Below are 20,423 nucleotides of genomic sequence, written 5' to 3'. Positions count from 1 at the left end.
TGCCCTATGGGTATGCCAGTATTTGCCTGTATTAGTATGGGTATTTGCCCTTATTGCCTCTTGTCTTGTCCTACGTGCTGCAGATTTGAACATAGGCCTAACAGTATGCAGACCTGAACATAAGGCACTGCACCCTTGAACTAACCCTATTTTGTGTTCAAATTATTGTCTACACCACTTTTGCATGATTATCCTTTCCGTCCTTTCCAACTTTTCCTTTGGCTAGCAAGTTTGAGGTTATGTTCACGGGATATTTCTCTGTCAAAAGATGATAGCATGTTTAGATAAACTTAGGCCTATCACAGCTAATTCAGTGTTTGTACAAATCAAATGACTAGGCTATAGAAATAGGCTGGTACTCCATATCCGCGATATGGCTGTGCTACGCTCAGATTGTAGCACTAAATCTGATCTGTAGTATTATGTTAGTCAAGAATTACGTTTCGTCAGAAGACCAGAGAGGGTTAAAGCGGAGTAATCAAGGATCTTTCATCTTTGTTAATACTTTTTTGCATTACTTAAACGAATAATAATAATAACAACAACAACAACAACAATAATAATAATAATAATAATAATAATATATTTTATCTGTAATGCACTTCCCAGGAAATCTCAAAGTGCTACGAGGTGTGAAAACAGCAGGTTTGTAGGCGTGGTAGGCCTACTTTCAAATGTTAAATGTTGCATTTAAACCTCCTTAGAACCGTAGGCTACATAAAGAATTTCTTACAAAATGAATCAGCCAATGGCGGACCAGTAATTTCAAACGCGTAATTCGAAATAGAGTTAATTTAACCAATCGTAGGATTTCATTTTAGTAGTAGAGCTTATTAGCCAATCAGAGTCTCCTTTTTCCTTTCTGGCGAATAAAAAGTTCGCAGGGGTCTCAGTGGGCGTGTCCCTGTTTTGACCAATAGAGTTGTTAAGTTGATGTTTAAACTCTTCCGCGCGGGCGGTGCTTAAACAGCCGGGGAGGAACTTTCAGCATCTGGGACACATGCATGAAGAAGATCTCGTCTCTGTCATCTAAATTCAGTAATACTACTTTATGAACACTGCTACTTTTGCACAGACACATTTCAATCTTAATACAAGTAACACATTATTCACATTCGGTGCGAAACGCGTTTCTGTGAATGAACACAGTGCTTTAATTTGTAATTTCACGGAACTCCGCTTGAGATGAAACCCGGCGGTAAGTGTTTTAACTTAATGCTAAGCTGGACTAGCTAAATGTTGCAACCTAGTAGTAACATTAGTTATTACAACTTATTTAACTTTACAAAATTAACTTGTTAGAACCTAATATACTAAATGGTGTGAACGTTGTTATTTGTCATATTAAACATGTTATCACTTAATTTACTAGGAGGTCGGCTAGTCAGCATAATCTAGTAACCTTGCTATATATCTAGGTTTATGAAGTTCTGAGCTATCCTGTGGCTGGTTAATTGCACTTTAATTGCAAGTTATTTAACAGTTAACGTAGACCTTGCCTAAACAAACAATCAATACATTCTCATTAAGTAAGGATAACGTTATAGCTAGATGTGGAAATCAGGCGGGGACGTGCAACATTTGCAGTTTACGTAACGTTAAGCTTAACTGAGATAACTTTCAGTGTCGATTGATTAACTTACTAAGGTTTTGACCAAAACTGTTATTTGTAGCTATCAATAACGTTTAACATCAAGGTTAACGTTACCTTTTGATTTTACAGACTCTTGCATAAACGTTAGCTAACTTGATGGCGGTCATTTTAAGTTAACGTTAGAGAGTGTTTCGCGAAAGCCTTTACAGTAAAGTTAATGTTAGCTAACGTTAACACCAGATAACCTGACGTTAGGTCAAGAGGCCAGTTTGATGAAAAACTTTACATTATGGTACCTTGATTAACGGTTTAGATATATCATGTTTAACGTCACTAATGTTATGTAGGCCTATGCTCTGCCCTAGTTGTAATGGTGCATAGCCTAGTAACGTTGAGGTTACACCAAGGAGGGAAAATTGGGCGCTGAATGCAACATTTGAAATACATTTGCCTTTAATATGATTGTAAAGACATTAGCCTTGTTGCTTTAGCCTGGCCTGTCAAATCTAGGAATTTAACTGGTTATAGATGTCAAAGGAAAAAACATCTATTCGCAAGACAGCATTCATCAGATAGCTAACGTTAGGCTTCTGAAGTAACGTAGTGATAATATAACTGAAGGGGTAAGATGCAGCCTAGGATGATAACGTTATAGTTGTTTAAATTGTACCTAATAAGATACAAACCCAGTAATTTAGTAACTCAGGGTGCAGACACTAGCATAGATCCTTATTGCCTGCTTTTCCATATTACTTTTTCCCCTGACAGTGTATTTGTCTTTCATAGTAATTACATTTCTTTGTGTTTTTTGTTATTACAATGTTATGTATTTTGTTCATTGTGTAGTGTTCTTAATTTTACATTTATTTCTTGTTTCAGTGCTTCACTGCCGATGTGCTAAATGTTTCTCAGTGCCAGTTCGGAAGCGGGTGCGCAAGAGAATACCCACCCTAACACTGCTCTCTCTGCCCGAAGAGATAATTTTGTGTGTGTTGCAGTGTCTCTCAGCTGAAGATCTTTTGGCAATCAGAGCTGTAAGTGCATTTGCTAGACATATGCCTGTCAGTTTGTTTGTGCACACTAAGTGGCTGTAAAAGTAGAATATGAGTACTGAGCTTAATTGAGTGTATTCAGTATGGTTATGACATCAGTTGGCCTCTGTGTTTTGTAGGTGCACTCTCGGCTGCGTGATTTGGTAGATGGACATGCCAGTGTGTGGGCGAGGGTAGGCTTCAAGGAACAGTGGCCTTCACCTAACAGCATATGGCTTTTTGAAAGGTTGGTCTACGCATATTATATTTCTTACCTTTCCGCTCTCTTTCTGACCCTTCTCTCTTTGTAGGCCTTCTATGTTTGTTAAGTCTATGCTCATAATTGTGATGTTACACAAAGCACATTTTTATTATGAGAAAATGTCACAACACACCACCATAATATTAAACATACGAAAGTCACAAAATAACAGGTTTGTTGCTGTTTATTGCCTGCATTTTCTCTATTGAAATGTTTGAGTTTGACTATCCTGATGTTTAAATTTCTCTTGCAGGGCTGCAGAGAGGGGAAATTTTGAAGCTGCTGTAAAATTAGGAATTGCCTACTTGTACAATGAAGGACGTAAGTTTTGAAATGGAGATAAGGGCTTTGGCATCGTGTAATGCTAGTTGTCAATGTTTTGAAATAATTTACTTTTTTCTTTTGTCATATGCAGCATCTTTGAGTGATGAGGGAAGGGCCGATGTTTGTGGAAGGAAAGCATCTCATTACTTCAGTTTGGCGGAGAGTTTGAGACCTCAGTCTGCCGATCCCTTCGTCTGGGTGTTCATTCGTCCACCCTGGTCCCCATCAGGCAGCTGCTGCAAGGCTGTGGTGTATGAGCACTTACGGGCTGAGAGTGACACTAACTTGGTGAGTGCTGATGACAGTGATAAATGGTATATCGAAGAGACATTTTAATTGTTAAATCTGATTTAATCTGATTAATCAGGAACGCCCAGGTCAGTTAGTCCCTTCAAAGCGTATAAGCATGGACTGTATATTGTTAAGTCAGACCATTTAGGGCAGCTGGGGCCTACTGGTTAGTGCTTCGGACTTGTAACCGGAGGGTTGCCGGTTCGAACCCCGACCAGTAGGCACGGCTGAAGTGCCCTTGAGCAAGGCACCTAACCCCTTACTGCTCCCCGAGCGCCGCTGTTGTTGCAGGCAGCTCACTGGGCCGGGATTAGTGTGTGCTGAGTAGGGGTGGGCGATATATATCGTCTGCGATAATATCGTGATTGTTGTTTTAACGATGTGCAAATTTACATTATCGAGTATTTAAATTACTTATGGGGGAAAAACACTCAAAATCACGCATTGAAACCCCATACATTCAATAAATCCAGGAGGTGTATGCAAGAGAAGCCCCGTTGCAGCAGAGCAAGTGTCACATGATCCCTTGTGGGTCCACGTTGTCACACGCAGGTCTAATGTTTATTTTGTGTAGCGAGATCAAGACGTAGCCTACAAGGGATTTTGTGCAGCTACTTCTGTTCACGTAGCATTGATGAGACAGTTTCCTACATGGTATTATATGGAGAGAAAACATTTGCCTTTGAGTATTTTAGTAGTCAGTTGTAAACAAAGAACTCTTCTCATGTAACCCTTTTGTAAATGGACTAAAGTTCGCTCTAAATATCTACGTGTATCGATTATGCTAACCGTTAGCATCTCTATAGGATTTCTCATATACATTAGCCATAAGATAACACATTAGTTTCTATTCTGTAACTTGGAATGCTAGCCTACATGATTTATCTTAAACAAAACATCGAAGGGAATAACTGAGATGTACTCTGTTGGTCTGCTTAGTTTTACAGTGAATCCTAGGTAAAGGTTTTTGAAAGGAACTTCAGCTGTAGACTTTCTCTTGAGAAACTGTTAGGCCCAGTCATCTTCTCTAATGTAGCTGGCTAGACCATGTTCCACACACACAAGAGGGGGCAAAATTGGAAATGTGTCATAGAGTGACAATGCATTGGTTGATTTGGTTAAAAAGTCACAGGTTAGGTTATTGGTTATTATTGTATTGATGCTATTCATAAATAATGAGCTGTAAAGTAACTCAGACTTTTACAATTTTTTTTAAAGGATATCGACTAATTATCGTTATCGTCAAAATCACAAAAAATATTGAGAAATTATTTTTTGTCCATATCGCCCACCCCTAGTGCTGAGTGTGTTTTACTAATTCACGGATTGGGATAAATGCAGAGACCAAATTTCCCCTCACGGGATCAAAAGAGTATATATTTATACTTATTTATAATATATATATTATAATATATATATATATATATATATTTATAATATATATATACTTATACTTATACTACTTATATTGTATTCAGACAATTCAGTAATTTCAGCTTTATTATTCTAAAATAGGTCTAATCTATCAAACAATGCTTTATTGTAATGCCCATTTTCTATCTATATAGGAGCGGAGAGGAGGTTTATTGCACTGTTTAGCCAGAGTGCTCCAGCTCTTTGATGTGAGTATATCCACTGAGTGTTATCAGGTTCTCTCCTTTTGCTTTTCCTATTTGTTGTTGTTTGATAGTTTCTCAGTAGTTTGATGTGAGTAGTGGGCGTTAATCAGTGGTGATTAATGGATGTGGTAATAAAGGCAGGGGCCAGAAACAGCTTATTTATTAGCCTTTCAGTGTTTCCCACAGAATTGAATTATATTTGTGGTGGTAGGTTTGCAGAATTAACTTGAATGCAACAGTTTTTAACAAATTAGCACGGCGTGGTTATGATGCTAACCAGCTTTAAGCACAATTTAGTACAACCTGGAAAATCATTGTGTGGTGGTCAGTGTTGATATTGTGGTGGGCCGCCACAAATAAGTCAATGTATGGGAAACACTGCCTTTATAGTGTTGGGTTGGGGTAATCAGATAGGTAATTCCCAGCACTGGAGGGGATTATGGGTTAGATAAGGGCTGAGTGCTAAAAATATTGCATGTGTCTACACTACATATTCATAGAATCCAGCAGCCTCGGGATCATGGGGTCTAAGGGAAATGGAATAAATATGTGGTACATTTAAAGTCTAAAGTTTTTTGCGTGACTAAAATGTTTGTAAAGCCATGCCATGATTATGTTTACTTATGGCTGTCTGTCCCTTACAGGATGAAGAGAAGAGAAAGGAGGCTGTGCAGATGCTTGAGATGTCCGCATGTAGTGGATGTGTGCAGAGTGCCTACCTGCTTTGGGAGCATAAGCGACACTTAGCAGTAAGATCCTCGTACTCTCTCAGTGGTCATCAGCGCTCAAAGTTCTCAAGCACTGTGCCTTAATTCAGGCATGGGCCAGATCATGAAGATTAGAAATTATTATATACAAGGTCTTGGTTAAATGTTTTGATAACTTGATACGTGGACATTTTCCTTGCTTTAAGCCCTGAGTCATAGTATAAACTCATAAACTCAAGGATTACACTGATGTGCACTGACATTTATTCCGGTCAGGTATAGGGTTGGGTATCATTCAATCATTTTTGATTCCAGTTCGATTCAGCTTATCAATTCCGGTTCCTACCAGAACCTCATTTAGATTCCAAAATGTAAAGGAACACGGCGACCTTTTGGTACTTTATTCACCGTATTCCCCAGAGTTAGATAAGTCGATACATACCCTTCTCATCAATGTGCGTGTAGTTACTCTGACACACCCACCACTAGACTAGCTTAGCACAGGTGCCTCGAAGTGGCTGGCTCCAATAGCTTACACCTCCCAATAGTGACAAAAGAACTCCAACATTTTCCTATTTACATGCTGTGATTTGTATAGTTATATGTAACATGTACAAATAACTGTCAAATGAGATGCAGCCATTTGACAGTTATTTGAACATGTAGTTATTTGTAACACATACAGTACTTGGAACTATGTTTTTATTCAGGCAAAGCACTGCTCCTTGGTGTTTGAAGAACTAACACCGGAGCTTTTCAGGTAGTAGCAGTGCTTTGCCTAAATGCTTGGGGCATTTTTAAAATCATGCTTTTTTTTTCATACCCATAGTACTCGGTGACCTACAGAAACAGAGATCTATGTGAAAAATTGCTGGATTTTTTCCTTTAAATGAACATTCAAAAAGAGCATATTTATTTACAAGTATTGATCCTGAGACGTGCATTTTAAAAAATAAGGCCGCAATAATGCATACAGATCAGTCTAGAGCAGCTAATTAAAACAACTGTTTTGCCTCAGAGTCTCAAAATAGGTGTCAAACTTGTGCATTTTTACTTGTCCTTGTTTGCAATAATAAAGGCAGAAAACCAAATTCAATGTTTTTAAAAAATAGTTTAAACATTGTTGACTGTTTTTTGGTTCTGCTTATCGGTCCCGGCTTTCGTTCTTTCTTATCGGTTCTACTCAATTCTAATATTTTGGTTTCTTACTCAAGTCAGGTATTTGGCTTGTATAAGGGACATAACACTTAAATGCTTTATTCATACTTGTGTTCCAGATGACAGATCCAGGACGTTATCTCCAATGTATGCGTACACTCAGGGACTATGCAGCCAAAGGATGCTGGGAAGCACAGGTAAATGGACATAAATAATTATGTTTGGCGGTTTTGTTTTCCAGATGGACCCATGTCCTGTAAAATTGTATGTTTACCATATCAGACTGAATAACTGTCCTGCCCCTCACAAATAAGCTATTGTTGATTGATTGATTGATGTCTGTATCTTACAGTTGTCTCTGGCCAAGTTGTGCATCAGTGGAAACCCACTTGGTTTAGAACTACAGGCATGCACCAACCTTGTGGCCCAATTGTTTCACTCTAACCCGACACCATGCAGACGAGCAGAAGATTTGCTGCGGCAGGGGCTCAATGACACTATGAGGTATATAATCTAAGGCCATGTCCACACAAAGACAGTTTTTTGTAAAAACAGGTTCCAGGGTTTTTAAAAAAAAAAAAAAATTTAAAACCCTGTTTTGCCCTTGCCGTGTGAACAGCAAAAACAGAGTTTTTGATGACGACACCCATAGCCCACTCATTACCTGTGATCCAGCTGCACTCGACCTGACACCCATTATAGTATTGTCTGGTAATACTAGTTTTCATTCAGTAGACCAAACATCACAAACTAATGCTCCAAACTAATGCTCTAGCGCCAATAGCTTGTCATGACTTGGTGAACAGTTTTTTTCCTATATGTTTTCACAATGCATTCTACTGTTTGTAACTGACGCGAGAGAACTAAGAAGTTATTAGGAAAGTGCGGTTTTAGTTTAAATGAACACGTGTCTTACAACATAAATAAATATTTATAGTAGTCTGGCTTTTACCAGACCAAGCTCAATCTTTTAAGATTGAACATTAGTCTGGGGAGTCCGCTATGTATTTTCTACTGCACAAGAGGCGTGATCAACGGGCATAGTTCAAATGACTGTACACAATTGGATAGTCATTCACCAATCTGACTAGGGCTGTCACTTTTGTGAAAAAATCCTGTTCGATTTTTGAGACATAAGTGTTCATTGAATCGATTGTAAAATCGATTTTTTATGTCTAAAGACGTTTCCATTTTCAACGCCAAATATAGGCCAATCCACAAACAACTAACAGGCATTAGGACGAACGTAAAGAGGGCGCTTGTAGACGCAAGCCAGCAATATTTCTGATGATTTATTGTCGTGAAGTTTCGTGCACAATGACAAACAGAAGTGCAACATTCTCGAAAACCAGTAAGCCGAGTGGACTGCCATTACATCAGTGACATGACTGCAGGCTTCAACGTAGCTGTGTCTGTGTTTATTATTAGAAATGTCAAACAAATTTCGCCTACGTAGAACTCGATTGCACAGTTTGCGTAGCCTACCGCTTTGTTCTTCTCCATAGTTTGATATACCAAAAATCCGAAGTACTTCCACATCGAACTCCTCAAGTTATTAGGGCCTATCACTCGTCTCTCTACACGTCGCACAGGTTGATCGCGTTGTCCTCCATTTTTTGGCAAAACACGAGCAGCACAGCAGCTGATTGAAACAGCTGTTCCCGGTGCGTAAACTTGGTGGGAATTTTCTTTTTAGCTTTCGCAATGCTTACTGCACTTCGGAATTCTTTTATATTCTTATATTCTTGTTTGTGAATTCTGTTACATCTATCTTTTTTATTTGTTTATTTCGTTTAAAATGAATAGTGTAAATATTTGGTTAAAATCGATTCCCTATTTTAGTTTTCGAAACTTGTGTTGTTTGGTCCAATCGATTGTGCAATCGATTTTCGAACGTAAAGTGACAGCCCTAAATCTGACCAACGAACCGGGTGACGTTTGCAGAGTGACACGAAAGCTCTCCCGCTATCGTCATCGTAAACCTGCCAATAGCACGCCAGGTGGATTAGCCAGTTTGTGATTGGCCCCTGCAAAAGTGTAACGGAAGCAGGAGAAAGAGATATATAGGTTTCCAGCCTGAGCTGCAAGGTGGAAAAGAAACTACCGTCAGATCAGGCTGGGTTCACCCAGCCTATATTCATAGTCCAGCGAAGTCAGAAATGGGTCTGTCTACAGGTCGCTTAGAAATCATGTAAGCCTACATTAGATGCTCACTCAGTGTGAATGCAATGCACGATTTGATGCAGGCAAAATGTATCAACTGATAGTAACAAAGGAAAATGGCACTATAGCAATATTACAAATGTGCCGACGGAATAGCCTAGAACTTGGGAAATAACGTTTAGTACTGTAAGCACTTGCGGTGATAGCCTACAGCTAATGTGAATCCCGGACTAGAGAAAGTAAAGGTTAAGGTGTAAAAGTGAAGTTAAAGGTGTGAAAACAAACCCGAAAAAATATACCCGTCGTTTTCGTGTAGACATGGCCTACGCCTTCCCCAAGTATGTTAAGCCTTCCCCTCAGTATGTTCTGCCACAATAAAAAGTGTATGTGTGTAATCCTTGGATATGTCTCATGCAGTTGTCTCTTTACCCAAGTTCTGCCGCACTGTGCCTGAATATGTTTATGTAAAAAAAAAGAAAAGACAATTGACCTTTTATGTGCAGGTACATCCTGGTGGACTGGCTGGTGGAGGTGACCACGATGAAGGACTTCTCCAGCTTGACTTTGCATGTGACTGTGTGTTGTGTGGACCGTTACCTGGCAATGCGTTCTGTGCCCAAAGCCCGCCTCCAGCTATTGGGCATCGCCTGCATGGTGATCTGCACGAGGTTTGTGTCTCCCTCTTATGCCAATATTACCAGAGCCCGTCTACGGAGAGCCTTGGCACTTCCTATCGAAATTGGTTGCAGTTCCATTAGAATTCCAGTGGGGGTGATCGCGGGCGAGCGCAGATTGAATGGGGGTCTATGGAGCTAGACAGCTAAATTTTTCACCTTCTTGTCGTGGAAGAATCACAGATTTTATTGTAGTTTATGCAAGTTCAATATGGACTTTAGATCTAAAGTTGAATGAACGAATACTTATGTCCTTTTCATTTCTTACAGGTTGGGTCGTTGTGGCCTATAACACGTTAGCATTGTGCTAATGAATGACGTCATTGACATATTTGAAAGGCTTTTTAGAACAATTACGTGACTTTAAAACATAATAATCAACAGTGTGTATTTTCTTTGCCTCCCCTTTCGAATGCAACATTCAAATTACTAGACAAAAAATATATACAGAGAAAAGTGGATATTGCCCCTCAATATCCACTTTTTCTCTGGATATATTTTTTTGTCTAGTAATTTGAATTTTTGAATTGAGCTCCATAGACCTCCATGCATTCTGCGCTCGCCTGCGAGTGCCCTCACGTGGAATCTGAGGAGGAACTGCAACCAGTCCAGAAACCGGAAGTAACCAGACAGTGCCAATTCTCTTCCTATTAGACATTCTCTGATATTATCTGCAGGGGAAAAAAATATAACCATGTTTCTAAGTCAGAAAATGCTGAATTCAGGGCTGCACAATTAATTGACGTTTAATTGAAATCTCAGTTTGAACTCACGCAATTAGTTAATCGCAAAGGCTGCAATAAATTGTGCAACTCACAATTCTGTCCCAATGGTTAATCTAGTCACATCTATGATTCTTATATTCCTGTCATCCTCTTTGTGTGATAGGCTATATATAGACTAGCTATGATAGATTAGCTTGGGTTGTTGATGTTTATGAATGTAAGGGTATTATGTTATTTTATGATATGGAGTTTGTGTATTCTGATGTATAATAATGATGTATTTTGAATATTGTCATCGTTGTTGTGACAGACCTATTATGAGTATACATGTACAACATGGCATGAGTCATAACTGGGTGCGATGGGTTACTCTGCAGGTATGTTAGTAAGGACATCTTGACCATTCGAGAGGCGGTCTGGTTGACTGATAACACATATCAGTATGAAGACCTGGTCAGGATGATGGGAGAAGTGATTGCAGTACTCGGGGGGAAGATCCGTGTAAGTAGCAATAAAGGCATCAAGGACAGCTGAAACTATGTTGTGGCATGATATAATGATTTCAACATCAGATTTGAAGACATCCCAAAAGAAAATGTCATGTCTTGAAAATATCTTTTCTTTGTTTAAAGAAATAACTTACCAGTCTGTCTTGAACCCCCTTAAAGGCACACTATGCAAGATTTTCACCTTAATATCAGTATATATAGGTCTTTAGAAAGCGCTTTTAGATATAACCTCCGGAGTATATGAGAAGGTTTGTCAAACGGAGGTCCTACCCTTCTGATGATTCAGATATGATGCTAACCTGCGGACCTAATACTGACCTTATACGGACGTATGTGTGAACGACATACACGCACATTACAGAATCTCCGTGTGGTTGTCGAGTGAGGGGTGGGGGCTTGTAGAGTTCACAAGATGCGAGATATGACGCAGAATATATGCGGCTGCTGCCTGTCACAGCTGCTTTTTGTTTACAGAGTGTAGCCTATGCATTATGTAGGCTAAAGAAGAGAAATCTATTGTGCATAGGCTAATACTTGAAGTAGGCTAGTCACGTAAGTGCGCACTTGAAATTGACCTAGCCTACAGTATTTGTATGTGTGCTTCAAATAAACAAATTTATCTGTTTTCAACGTTATGTACCAGAATTCGCTATAGAACCCCAAATCTGGTTTGCGTTGGAGAGAGAGAGCATGCACAAACTTTATGGTAGGCTACCAGCCAATTCAGTAGGCTAACTCAAGACTTCAAGATCATACAACATTTTTAAGCAACAAACAAAATACTAACATTAATAACAGTTTTCATGGTTTATTTTTTCCAAAAGCATCCTCTCCCCATGTGTAGCATTTACGTAAGGAGCTTGGAACAAAGTTGGGTTTTCTTCGTTTTCATTTTCTCTAGCCATATATGCTCAGCAAATATCAGCGAGCTCAGCAGGTCATGAAGGCTATCAATGAACAGAAAACCGTGTTGGTTAACAATTTATTAAATACTCCTGTTATTGTCGTCAACGACGTCGCTATAGGCTACTGCCTTTTCAGCGCCTTCTGCTTATGATGATTCAGTCTTCTGAATTCGTTTGTCCTTGCCATGCAGTTGTAGGCTAACGTGTCTCTAACGTTCCCTTCAGGTGTTCTATCAAAATGTTGTATGCCCTCATGGACAGTAGCTCCGTGATGTCTGCATATTTCCAGGTTGGAGATTTTCTGGACAGCACTATGCCACTCCATCATAACACTGGCATTTAAGTCAGATCTAACCACATGGACGCACGAAAGAAACGTCACCAACACGCCCTCTCACTAGGTGTGATTTTAACCGCATGTTCTACTCCTCGTTCAGACACAGCACATTTACATAATGTCCGGAGGAAATACTAGGGTACTAGTATAAACACCGGGTGAATTCGGACTTCCATATGACCGGTTATGTCGTTCAGATATATGGCCCCACCGTTTAACATCGGCAGAACCTCCGGTCTTACACGTATGTCTGAAAGGGCTTAGAGATAGCTTTTGCCTGTTGTTAATCCTTCACCTCCACAACAAAAGCATTTTCATTGTGTACAGGGGGGACACGTCATGAGAAGTTTGCTATTTACAATAGGAGAGTAAAATATAAATATATTGCGACTAGAGGGAGCTCTACTGTAGCCAAAAATACCTAAACCTGCATAGTGTACAGTGCCTTTAAGGAGAAATAAAGAACAATAGGAATAGATTGCAAAGTATTTTGAAATCTTTAATTGAACTTAAATTGGACTTGGGCTGAAACAAGAGGTGGGCTATTTCTCAACTGTCCAATTTAAATTCAACTTAAGATCTCAACATATTTTTTTTTTGTTCTCAATCTTTTCATATTGCTCCTTATTGCTCCAGTTTAGGAGAAACTGGTCAGATCTCAATCTAAGAATTTTCCTTTCTTATTGAATACTATCTTACATAAGATGGTTTTCCATTTAACTTATTAATGTGCATTTTAACTATTCAAATAATAAGTCCTGACTAGAACCACTTGACATTTGCATACAATCTTTTAATGCACATAAAAATGTGATTCACTAGAGGTGGGTGCATTAAGGTATATAGAAACAGTCTATTTGCATTTGTTGCATTTCTACCTATGCGTTTCTGTAAACATTGCCCTGACAATGCTTTGTTTTGATAGCACAGCTGTTCAGAACTGTTCCCTTGATTAGGAATAAAATTCACATAAGACTGGATACATAAAATATTCGAATCAGATGACTATTGTTGTTATTGCAAGTGATCAGATTGGATTTGTGTGTACAGACATCACTAATCATCTTGTATAGTCACGCTCTGAAAGAGTATAGAAAGTACAAGTTCTTTGGGACTCTGGTCGTAGCAGAGAATTTGAGACTCAAAAACCAGCAATTACCGACCAACAGAAACACAAGAGACTACAGGTACAGGTAATAAGTAACATGTGTCTCTCTGCACCCTCAGACTCCCACACTGGTGGACTATGGCGAGGTGCTGCAATCTCTAGTCCCCATGGATCGGCGCAGTTTCCACCTGTTCTGCTACATCGGTGAGCTGTCCCTGCTGTATGCTGTCCTGAGTGCTACTCCGCCCACACTCCTTGCCTGCGCAGCCCTTCTACTGACACGTGCGCTGCATCACAACGGCAAGTTCTCCATCTCACACACCGTGGATATGATGAATGTATGCTGTAATTGACATACCATCTGATGGACAGTCATTCGTTTTTTATTACCGTCTTTTGTACTTACTTGCACTCGTACTTTCTTTCCAATGCAGCTCCCATCTGGCCCTCCATTTTGGCTGAGCACACTGGCTTCAGAAGTCAGGAGTTGGTCCCCACTGCCATGGTGCTTTATGTGAAATGGTAAGCGTCACCATGGTCACCATCACCATTTCATGGGTTGATGCATTTGATGCAGCTGTGAGATTAGACAAGAGTGTAAATAGATCATTTATTTGTACGTGAGCTAGCTTCATCCCCACCCTCGGTTCTAGTTGCTCAGTTCAGGCACAAACATGTCACAATCGCAATATTTTTGAGGACTTTTTTCCGATAATTATAATTAGACAATATTTGCATCCTTCAAAATTGTAAAATGTCTCATATTGCACATATTTTGCTCTTGTAAGCAGGATATTAATTCAGCCTTATTACTGATATCAATGGAAACAACTTATTTATTTAGTTAAAACTGAGACTTTCATATAGCCTGGTTAATACCAGACTCATTCATTTTGTGATTCACTTTGTGAATAGAGTTTGGGGATTCACGATTGGGAACCTTTGTTTTAACACTAGCATGGTGACGGACGTACTTTGCTTTAACTTTGAAATCATTGGTCCAGCCTAATCAATCATATTGATCAGAGATTCCTAACGTTACTTCCTACTGTGGTAAAAATGAAGTATTAATCCACAAAGTGGCAAAAAGTAACACACAGGCAAGCCGACCGTACGGCAGAGTACAAAGCTTTATTCACAATGCCGGAGACAGTTTACAAACACACAAGCATCCTAGGCGAGCATGAGAGCAACAAGTCTGTTGTAAACAGAGTCTTTTATTTATAGGACTAAACAAAGTCTTACCGTTATTTATAGGACTAAAACATGGTATTCTTGATGGATTATATGAAATGAAAGAAAAAGAGCTGTAATGAATGTAAAGCTGTTTTCACTTCAGACTCCCTAAGTCAGGTTGACCTTGGCGGTCACAGCTAAGAGAAATTCTAAATAACTGAGATCATCCTTTAAAGGTCTACAATTGAAGTGTAGCCAGTTGGACAACAACGCGCCCTGCCTTGAAAACCAAAAGACCAATTTTATCATCAAAATTCTATAGCTGATGTTTTTAGTAAGGTCCCACCTTTGACTGTTTTAGAATATCTTACTAGCATAGATAAAAAAAAAAAACATTTAAGTTTCTATAACACACAATGCTCTGGCCATTAAATAGCCTTAGTTTCGGAAATGGCCTTAAATTAAACAAACAAACAAACAACGACGCCAGTAGTCATTTAAACGCTAATGACTGGAAATGTCACCCCATACTTTGCCTAAACTTTACAAACTGACAATTAACAGCATCAGCAGTCAGAAAACAATGTATATTGTCCTACCTTAATGTACACATACTTCCAACTGCCATTTTTGATGTTGCGTTGCTACTGCTGTTTATCATAGCCACTTACGATATCAAAACTATAGCTTCAGCCCCTCTCATCGATGATTGGCCTGACCTTTTTGGGGTCTGATGGAAATGTGAATTATGGTATTCCAGACTAGTATCCCCCTTAAAGGAGATCTAGGTGTAATGTTTCTTAAGGACGCTTAACACCCACCTCTACTTAAGGCTTTTTTTACCCTTTTCATTATGACTCTCCAAGTTTTGCTGTTCATCTGAGTCATCTTGCATCTTGCTTTTCTTCCACAGCTTCAGTCAGGATGTGCCTAAAGACTATAGGCATGTATCATTGACAGGAGTGAAGCAGCGGTTCGAAGATGAGATGTATCAACAGATCAGTAAGGAGCCGGTGAGTCCTGACTCTACTTGAAAAGGCCCAGTGCTCCTCTTCAGTATGGCAGTCAGCCTTGTGCTGGGTGTGAATTAGGCCTGATTGTTTTTTTTGTCTATTGAAGGTGATGGGCTTGTCTGAGCTGTGTCATATTTTGGAAGTTCCTGAGATTCAGGCTAAGATGGGGCTGCTAAATCCCAGTTCAGAACCAGCTGATATACACACATTCCTATCCTCTCCCTCCAGTAACAGCAAGAGGTATGTACATTAATATACCCTGAAACACTGAGATAACTGCTCTAGATGAAAGTCATGAATAGGCAAAATAGTGGCACTGTTCCCTGGTTAAGTCATTGTGTTGTGAAAAATGGTGTCCTCTACCAAGTTTACAGTAGAACCATTGGAGATATTTGGCGTTCTAACCATTTGATTGGTGCTCATGATAATGCACAAAAAGCTGAGAATGTGGAGATCACTTTAAATGTTTTTATCCAGACGGAGAGAGGAGAGCATGCAGAATCACAGGAGCAGTTTCCTGGCCACACCCACAGCGGAGCTGTCCACCCAGGAGGAGGCGCTGTTGGGAGACATCCTGGATTGGAGCTTAGATACGTCCAGTTCGGGCTATGAAGGAGACCAGGAAAGTGAAGGAGAAAGGGATGCTGAAAGTAAGTGGGGATTCAGGACTTCTGGGCAGGTTAAAACATAATCGTTCTTTTATCCTATAAGTCCTACATCAGCATGATTGAAAACATTTGAAGGTCCGATATCATGAGCTTTTATGCATGTATTTGGGTGTCAGGAATGGTACCCATGCAAAAACACTTGAAATAACTTTTTACCTCCTTTTAAATTTCACTTTGTCCCCTAATTTAGACCTAGACTATTTCACAACACGGCAATCTGGTGTGTGTTCCAGTGTGGAACTCGTGGTGAGAGGGAGTTGAGTGTTTGCGTAAATATGTCCACATCTAATGGCCTGATTTCTTTCGGCAGCCCCTGGTGTGAGGTTACAGTTGCAGCTGGAGGCTGAGCCTGCGGACTCTCGAGCACACTGTCGCGCCCTCTCTAGTGACGAAGACAGCTTTAACGAGGGAGAAACGGGTGACGATGTGACGCAAAGAGGGGAGGGCAGCAGCGGCAATAGGCGATGCCGCCATGAACTTCGCAACTCAGACGCTCACCCTCTCTCCTCCTTGGTCAACCACTCCTCTGTTCTCACCCCATCAGCTGATGCCCACAGCTCTGGCTACTCTTCTGTCCAAAGTTCCAGTCCCTCCTCTTCCTCTTTGCTGCCCTGCTTCCTCTCTCCTCTGCCTTCGTCTTCCTCTCCCCCCGACCGTGTGCCTGCAGTGGGATTCCGTCTGCTGGTTCCGGCGCATGGACCTATTCGTAGACAAGTGAAGCGGAAGAATGGAGCAGCACACAGTGGAGAGGAAAGGGAGGAAGCAGAACAGGAGGTGGGAGGAAGAGTCTCCCATGTGACTTTCGTGAGCCTGTGAGATGAGAAACTGCACCCTCACTCTTCAGAAGCACTTTGGTTTTGTGAAATACTATGAATGAGGAGTTTGACAGGTGGCAGGAAGAAATATTTGCACCTCGTCCTGTGCATTAGCACCATACAACCAGCTTTATAGTTCTTTTTTTTTGTTTGTTTGTTTTCTTTTTTTCACAAGAGAATGGAGAAGAATCCTTACACTGTCTAGTCACATTTCGCCAGCTGTGTTTTAAATGAAAGGACTTGGCAGCTGTTACAATGCATAGGGAGGTCAACACTGGAAAGTACTCCTCTGTTGTCAGGTTTGTTTGTCGCACTGCAACCCCTGCTGCCTCAACACACACACACACACATGTTCATACAGACTGTTGAAATCAGACAAATCAACCTCAAGATATCCTTCAGGGCTCTTTCAGCTGTGTAACCTGTTATTGTGTCTAAAATATTTGTATGCATATTTTTTTACACTCATGAAAAGATCCAAAATGTGCAGTATTGTTACACTCATATCTGTGTGTAGACCCGCTCAGACTCTAAAGCACAGTGTTTGTTTTTTGGAAGCAGGCTCTGTGGATTTTTTGTATTACATACACTGCCTTAATGTAATATGAGTCGTGGTTACTGCTGGGTGATACAGTAAATTATAATAACACACATGTTATTTGAGAATGTTTCTCTTAGATAGATCATCCATACACTGTAAATATATTTTTTAACTAATGTTATGTACAGCAGGCTGAAACTACAAATCAGCTAGCCATCTGCTGTCAGTATCAGATTTGATCCACATAGGAAGAAATAGCTGACAGTCACCACTTTATACATGCTGGAAGTAAGCAGCTGGTGGAATCCATTTTGAGGGGTGAATAGCTGAAACACACGAGCAAGAAAAACATTAAATACTTGTATGTTCAGTTTGCCAAAAGGTGGTTGACAAAATTTGTTTTCATTTGTTTTTGTTTACATTTTTGTGTGTAATTCTGTGCATTTGAAGAATGGTGCTGCATCAGGTGTACAATATGTCACCAAAGTTTGTATAATATGGATATTAGTGGTATGCTGAAGATGTATACATATCTGGGGCAGGCACTTGACTTCAAAAGAATGTGTCTAAGAAAAATAATATTTCCTTTTTTGTTAAATCAACCTTGCCATGCTGAAACAATCAACCATTAGTGCATCCTAGTGTTGCCTGCTTGGCATGAGGCCAATCTTGCCTCTTGTATAACAACCAGGTGGTAGATCTCTGAAAATATATTTTGTGGTTTGAGAAGTGATGTACTGTATGTCCAACTCTGGGCAGCTATGTCTAAATGTAAAATATTGTTTTTAAAACTAAGGCTTTGGATACTTGTTAATGTATAGGCAAAGAACGAAGCTGTGAATAACCACATTACTTGAAACATTTCTCGGTGCTTATGTCTACAAAACATGTAAACATTGTTAAATTCACCATGTGCGCAAGAAATGTTTTTAGTGTATGCTTGTCTTGTCATTTTGATGTCATCAGCTCATTAAAATCTATAAATCATATTCTGCCTTAATGGTTAACTGATTATATTATTGTTATAAATAATAATATAAAAAAATGATTATATTATTATTATAAAATCCTAAGTTAGTTAACATTTTATTTGCAATGCTAAGGAAAGCACACTAGATAAGATCTATTCACATGTTCACTAAATGGTGCTGAACAGATTTTTTAGTCATCCTACTTAAACCCTTTTATGACTGAATCAAGAAAAAGCCTCTACTCACCTGTAGCCTACTTTCCCCTTAGAACAACACTAGACATACTCACTTTGTAGCATCTCTGAGATGAAAATGAGCTGAGATCGGCGGACGGGACCAGGCTAGTAAGACAATACATCGGTTCAAACTTCTGATGTTTGAACTTATTTCAGCTTTCATGAAGGGCTGTCACCTTCACCTTTATCTTTATCAGCGCCATTCTAGACCATAACTTACACTGCACAAAAATTAGGGTGCTGATTGATGATCAACCCTATTTCTCGGCCATATTGTTTTATGTATCTAACTCCTGTTGGTTGACACTATTAATCAGAAAATCAGACCCTATCTTACACAATATAATATGTTACACAGGCTATTTATTGTATGTATGGTAAGACCACTGCATTCAGAATGTTTTATCTTTGCTAAGACAAAGGACACAAGTAGCCTCTGTGATTCCTGACTTCCTGTACTTGCATCATTCTTCCATTTGATCAACATTATGGGTGATCCATTAGTGCCACCAGTAGGCTACTAGCATATAATACTTAATTGTGTTGTATGGATTTATTTACATCATGCATTTTGTTTAATCTCTTAGCTGATGTATTTACGCGTCCGTCTATATTTTGTAAGTCTCCACAAAACCGTCGGTTAAATCCACCAAGAGCCAGCTGTTTTATCCCTGAAATTGAAACAAAGGTCACGTGACATAACGCTAGGCTGGTTTGCCTGGTCACGTGACTGTTTGTTGATGATGGTGTGTTCGCACAATGGATAAGCTCTGTCCGTCGGATGCTGCAGTGTCATCGCTTTAAGGGCGAAATAACTCATAATTTAACATTTCTGTTATCTGGAAAGCCTCCAGTTAATCGTCCGCGGTCAGGTGCCCGAACGCGAGGATAACTCAATGTTACCGCTAATAAAACGGACGATTGTAACGTTACTGCGTTGAAAAAGGACAACCTATGACATCTGTGGGCCCATTCCGACTAATCTGAGGTATTTTTGTCTTTAATGTAATGTTGTCTTTTATATAATCATATTCACTCAAATATAACTTAATTATTCTGAACGATGCAATGCAAATTAGCTTACAAAAGCTATTTCTGATAGCATTATGAACGATTTTCGGCAGCCTTGCAGGCATGTCATGAAAGGAAAGAACGTAATGGACAGCTGCCTTAGCCAATCGCTGTGGGTCTTAGGTACCTTTTGATATGGGGGATATTTAATCACTATATAGTGGAACATGCATTTTGCCGAAACGCACTCGGCTGCTGTTAGGCCGCATCAGTGGTCCTCTCTGAATCAGTGTTTAACCCAGGGGTGGGCAAACTTTTTGGCTCAAGGGCCACATTGGGTTTTGAAAATTGGCCGGCGGGCCACACAACCCCCCTCCCCCCGACGACACACGCCTAAAAAAATACATTTTTTATAGCCTATAATTTAGTATGAAAAGTATTTGTTTTAAAATAGTGCTAATTTGTTTTAAAAATACTGCTAATTTTATGCTGTTAAACAAATGTATAAATTGTACACTATCGCTTTAAGACAGTCGCTTTAATTCACGTTTATTTCTCAATGATCTTCTGCCTGCTCCACTATGG

The 20,423-nt window shown here is 39.7% G+C and overlaps 2 protein-coding genes across 2 annotated transcripts in view; both read left to right on the top strand.

Annotated features, from left to right (window-relative positions):
• Positions 1 to 983: 983 nt before the first annotated feature.
• Positions 984 to 18,609, top strand: ccnf (cyclin F). The gene is made up of 17 exons (XM_076266066.1): positions 984 to 1,198; positions 2,474 to 2,628; positions 2,766 to 2,872; positions 3,141 to 3,208; positions 3,303 to 3,499; positions 5,071 to 5,124; positions 5,766 to 5,870; positions 7,106 to 7,183; positions 7,339 to 7,490; positions 9,653 to 9,817; positions 10,926 to 11,049; positions 13,527 to 13,707; positions 13,842 to 13,929; positions 15,497 to 15,596; positions 15,703 to 15,836; positions 16,074 to 16,246; positions 16,575 to 18,609. Exons 1-17 carry the CDS (start codon positions 1,186 to 1,188, stop codon positions 17,078 to 17,080), a joined length of 2,400 nt encoding a protein of 799 aa, XP_076122181.1. The 5' UTR covers positions 984 to 1,185; the 3' UTR covers positions 17,081 to 18,609.
• Positions 18,610 to 19,577: 968 nt separating this feature from the next.
• The window catches only part of abca3b (ATP-binding cassette, sub-family A (ABC1), member 3b), a 30,071-nt gene continuing 29,225 nt past the window's right edge, over positions 19,578 to 20,423 (top strand). The window contains exon 1 of the mRNA XM_076266061.1: positions 19,578 to 19,815. The gene's annotated coding sequence lies outside the window, so the exon portion shown is untranslated. The remainder of the gene's footprint in view (positions 19,816 to 20,423) is intronic.

Source organism: Alosa pseudoharengus, unplaced genomic scaffold, assembly GCF_046254945.1.
Source record: "Alosa pseudoharengus isolate Yale_2024_CS ecotype anadromous, Long Island Sound unplaced genomic scaffold, YU_APseudo_1.1 YU_APseudo_1.1_scf_4, whole genome shotgun sequence".
Lineage (NCBI taxonomy): Eukaryota > Metazoa > Chordata > Actinopteri > Clupeiformes > Clupeidae > Alosa > Alosa pseudoharengus.
The sequence above is the reverse complement of the archived record's forward strand: the minus strand, read 5'-3'. Positions and strand labels throughout refer to the sequence as shown.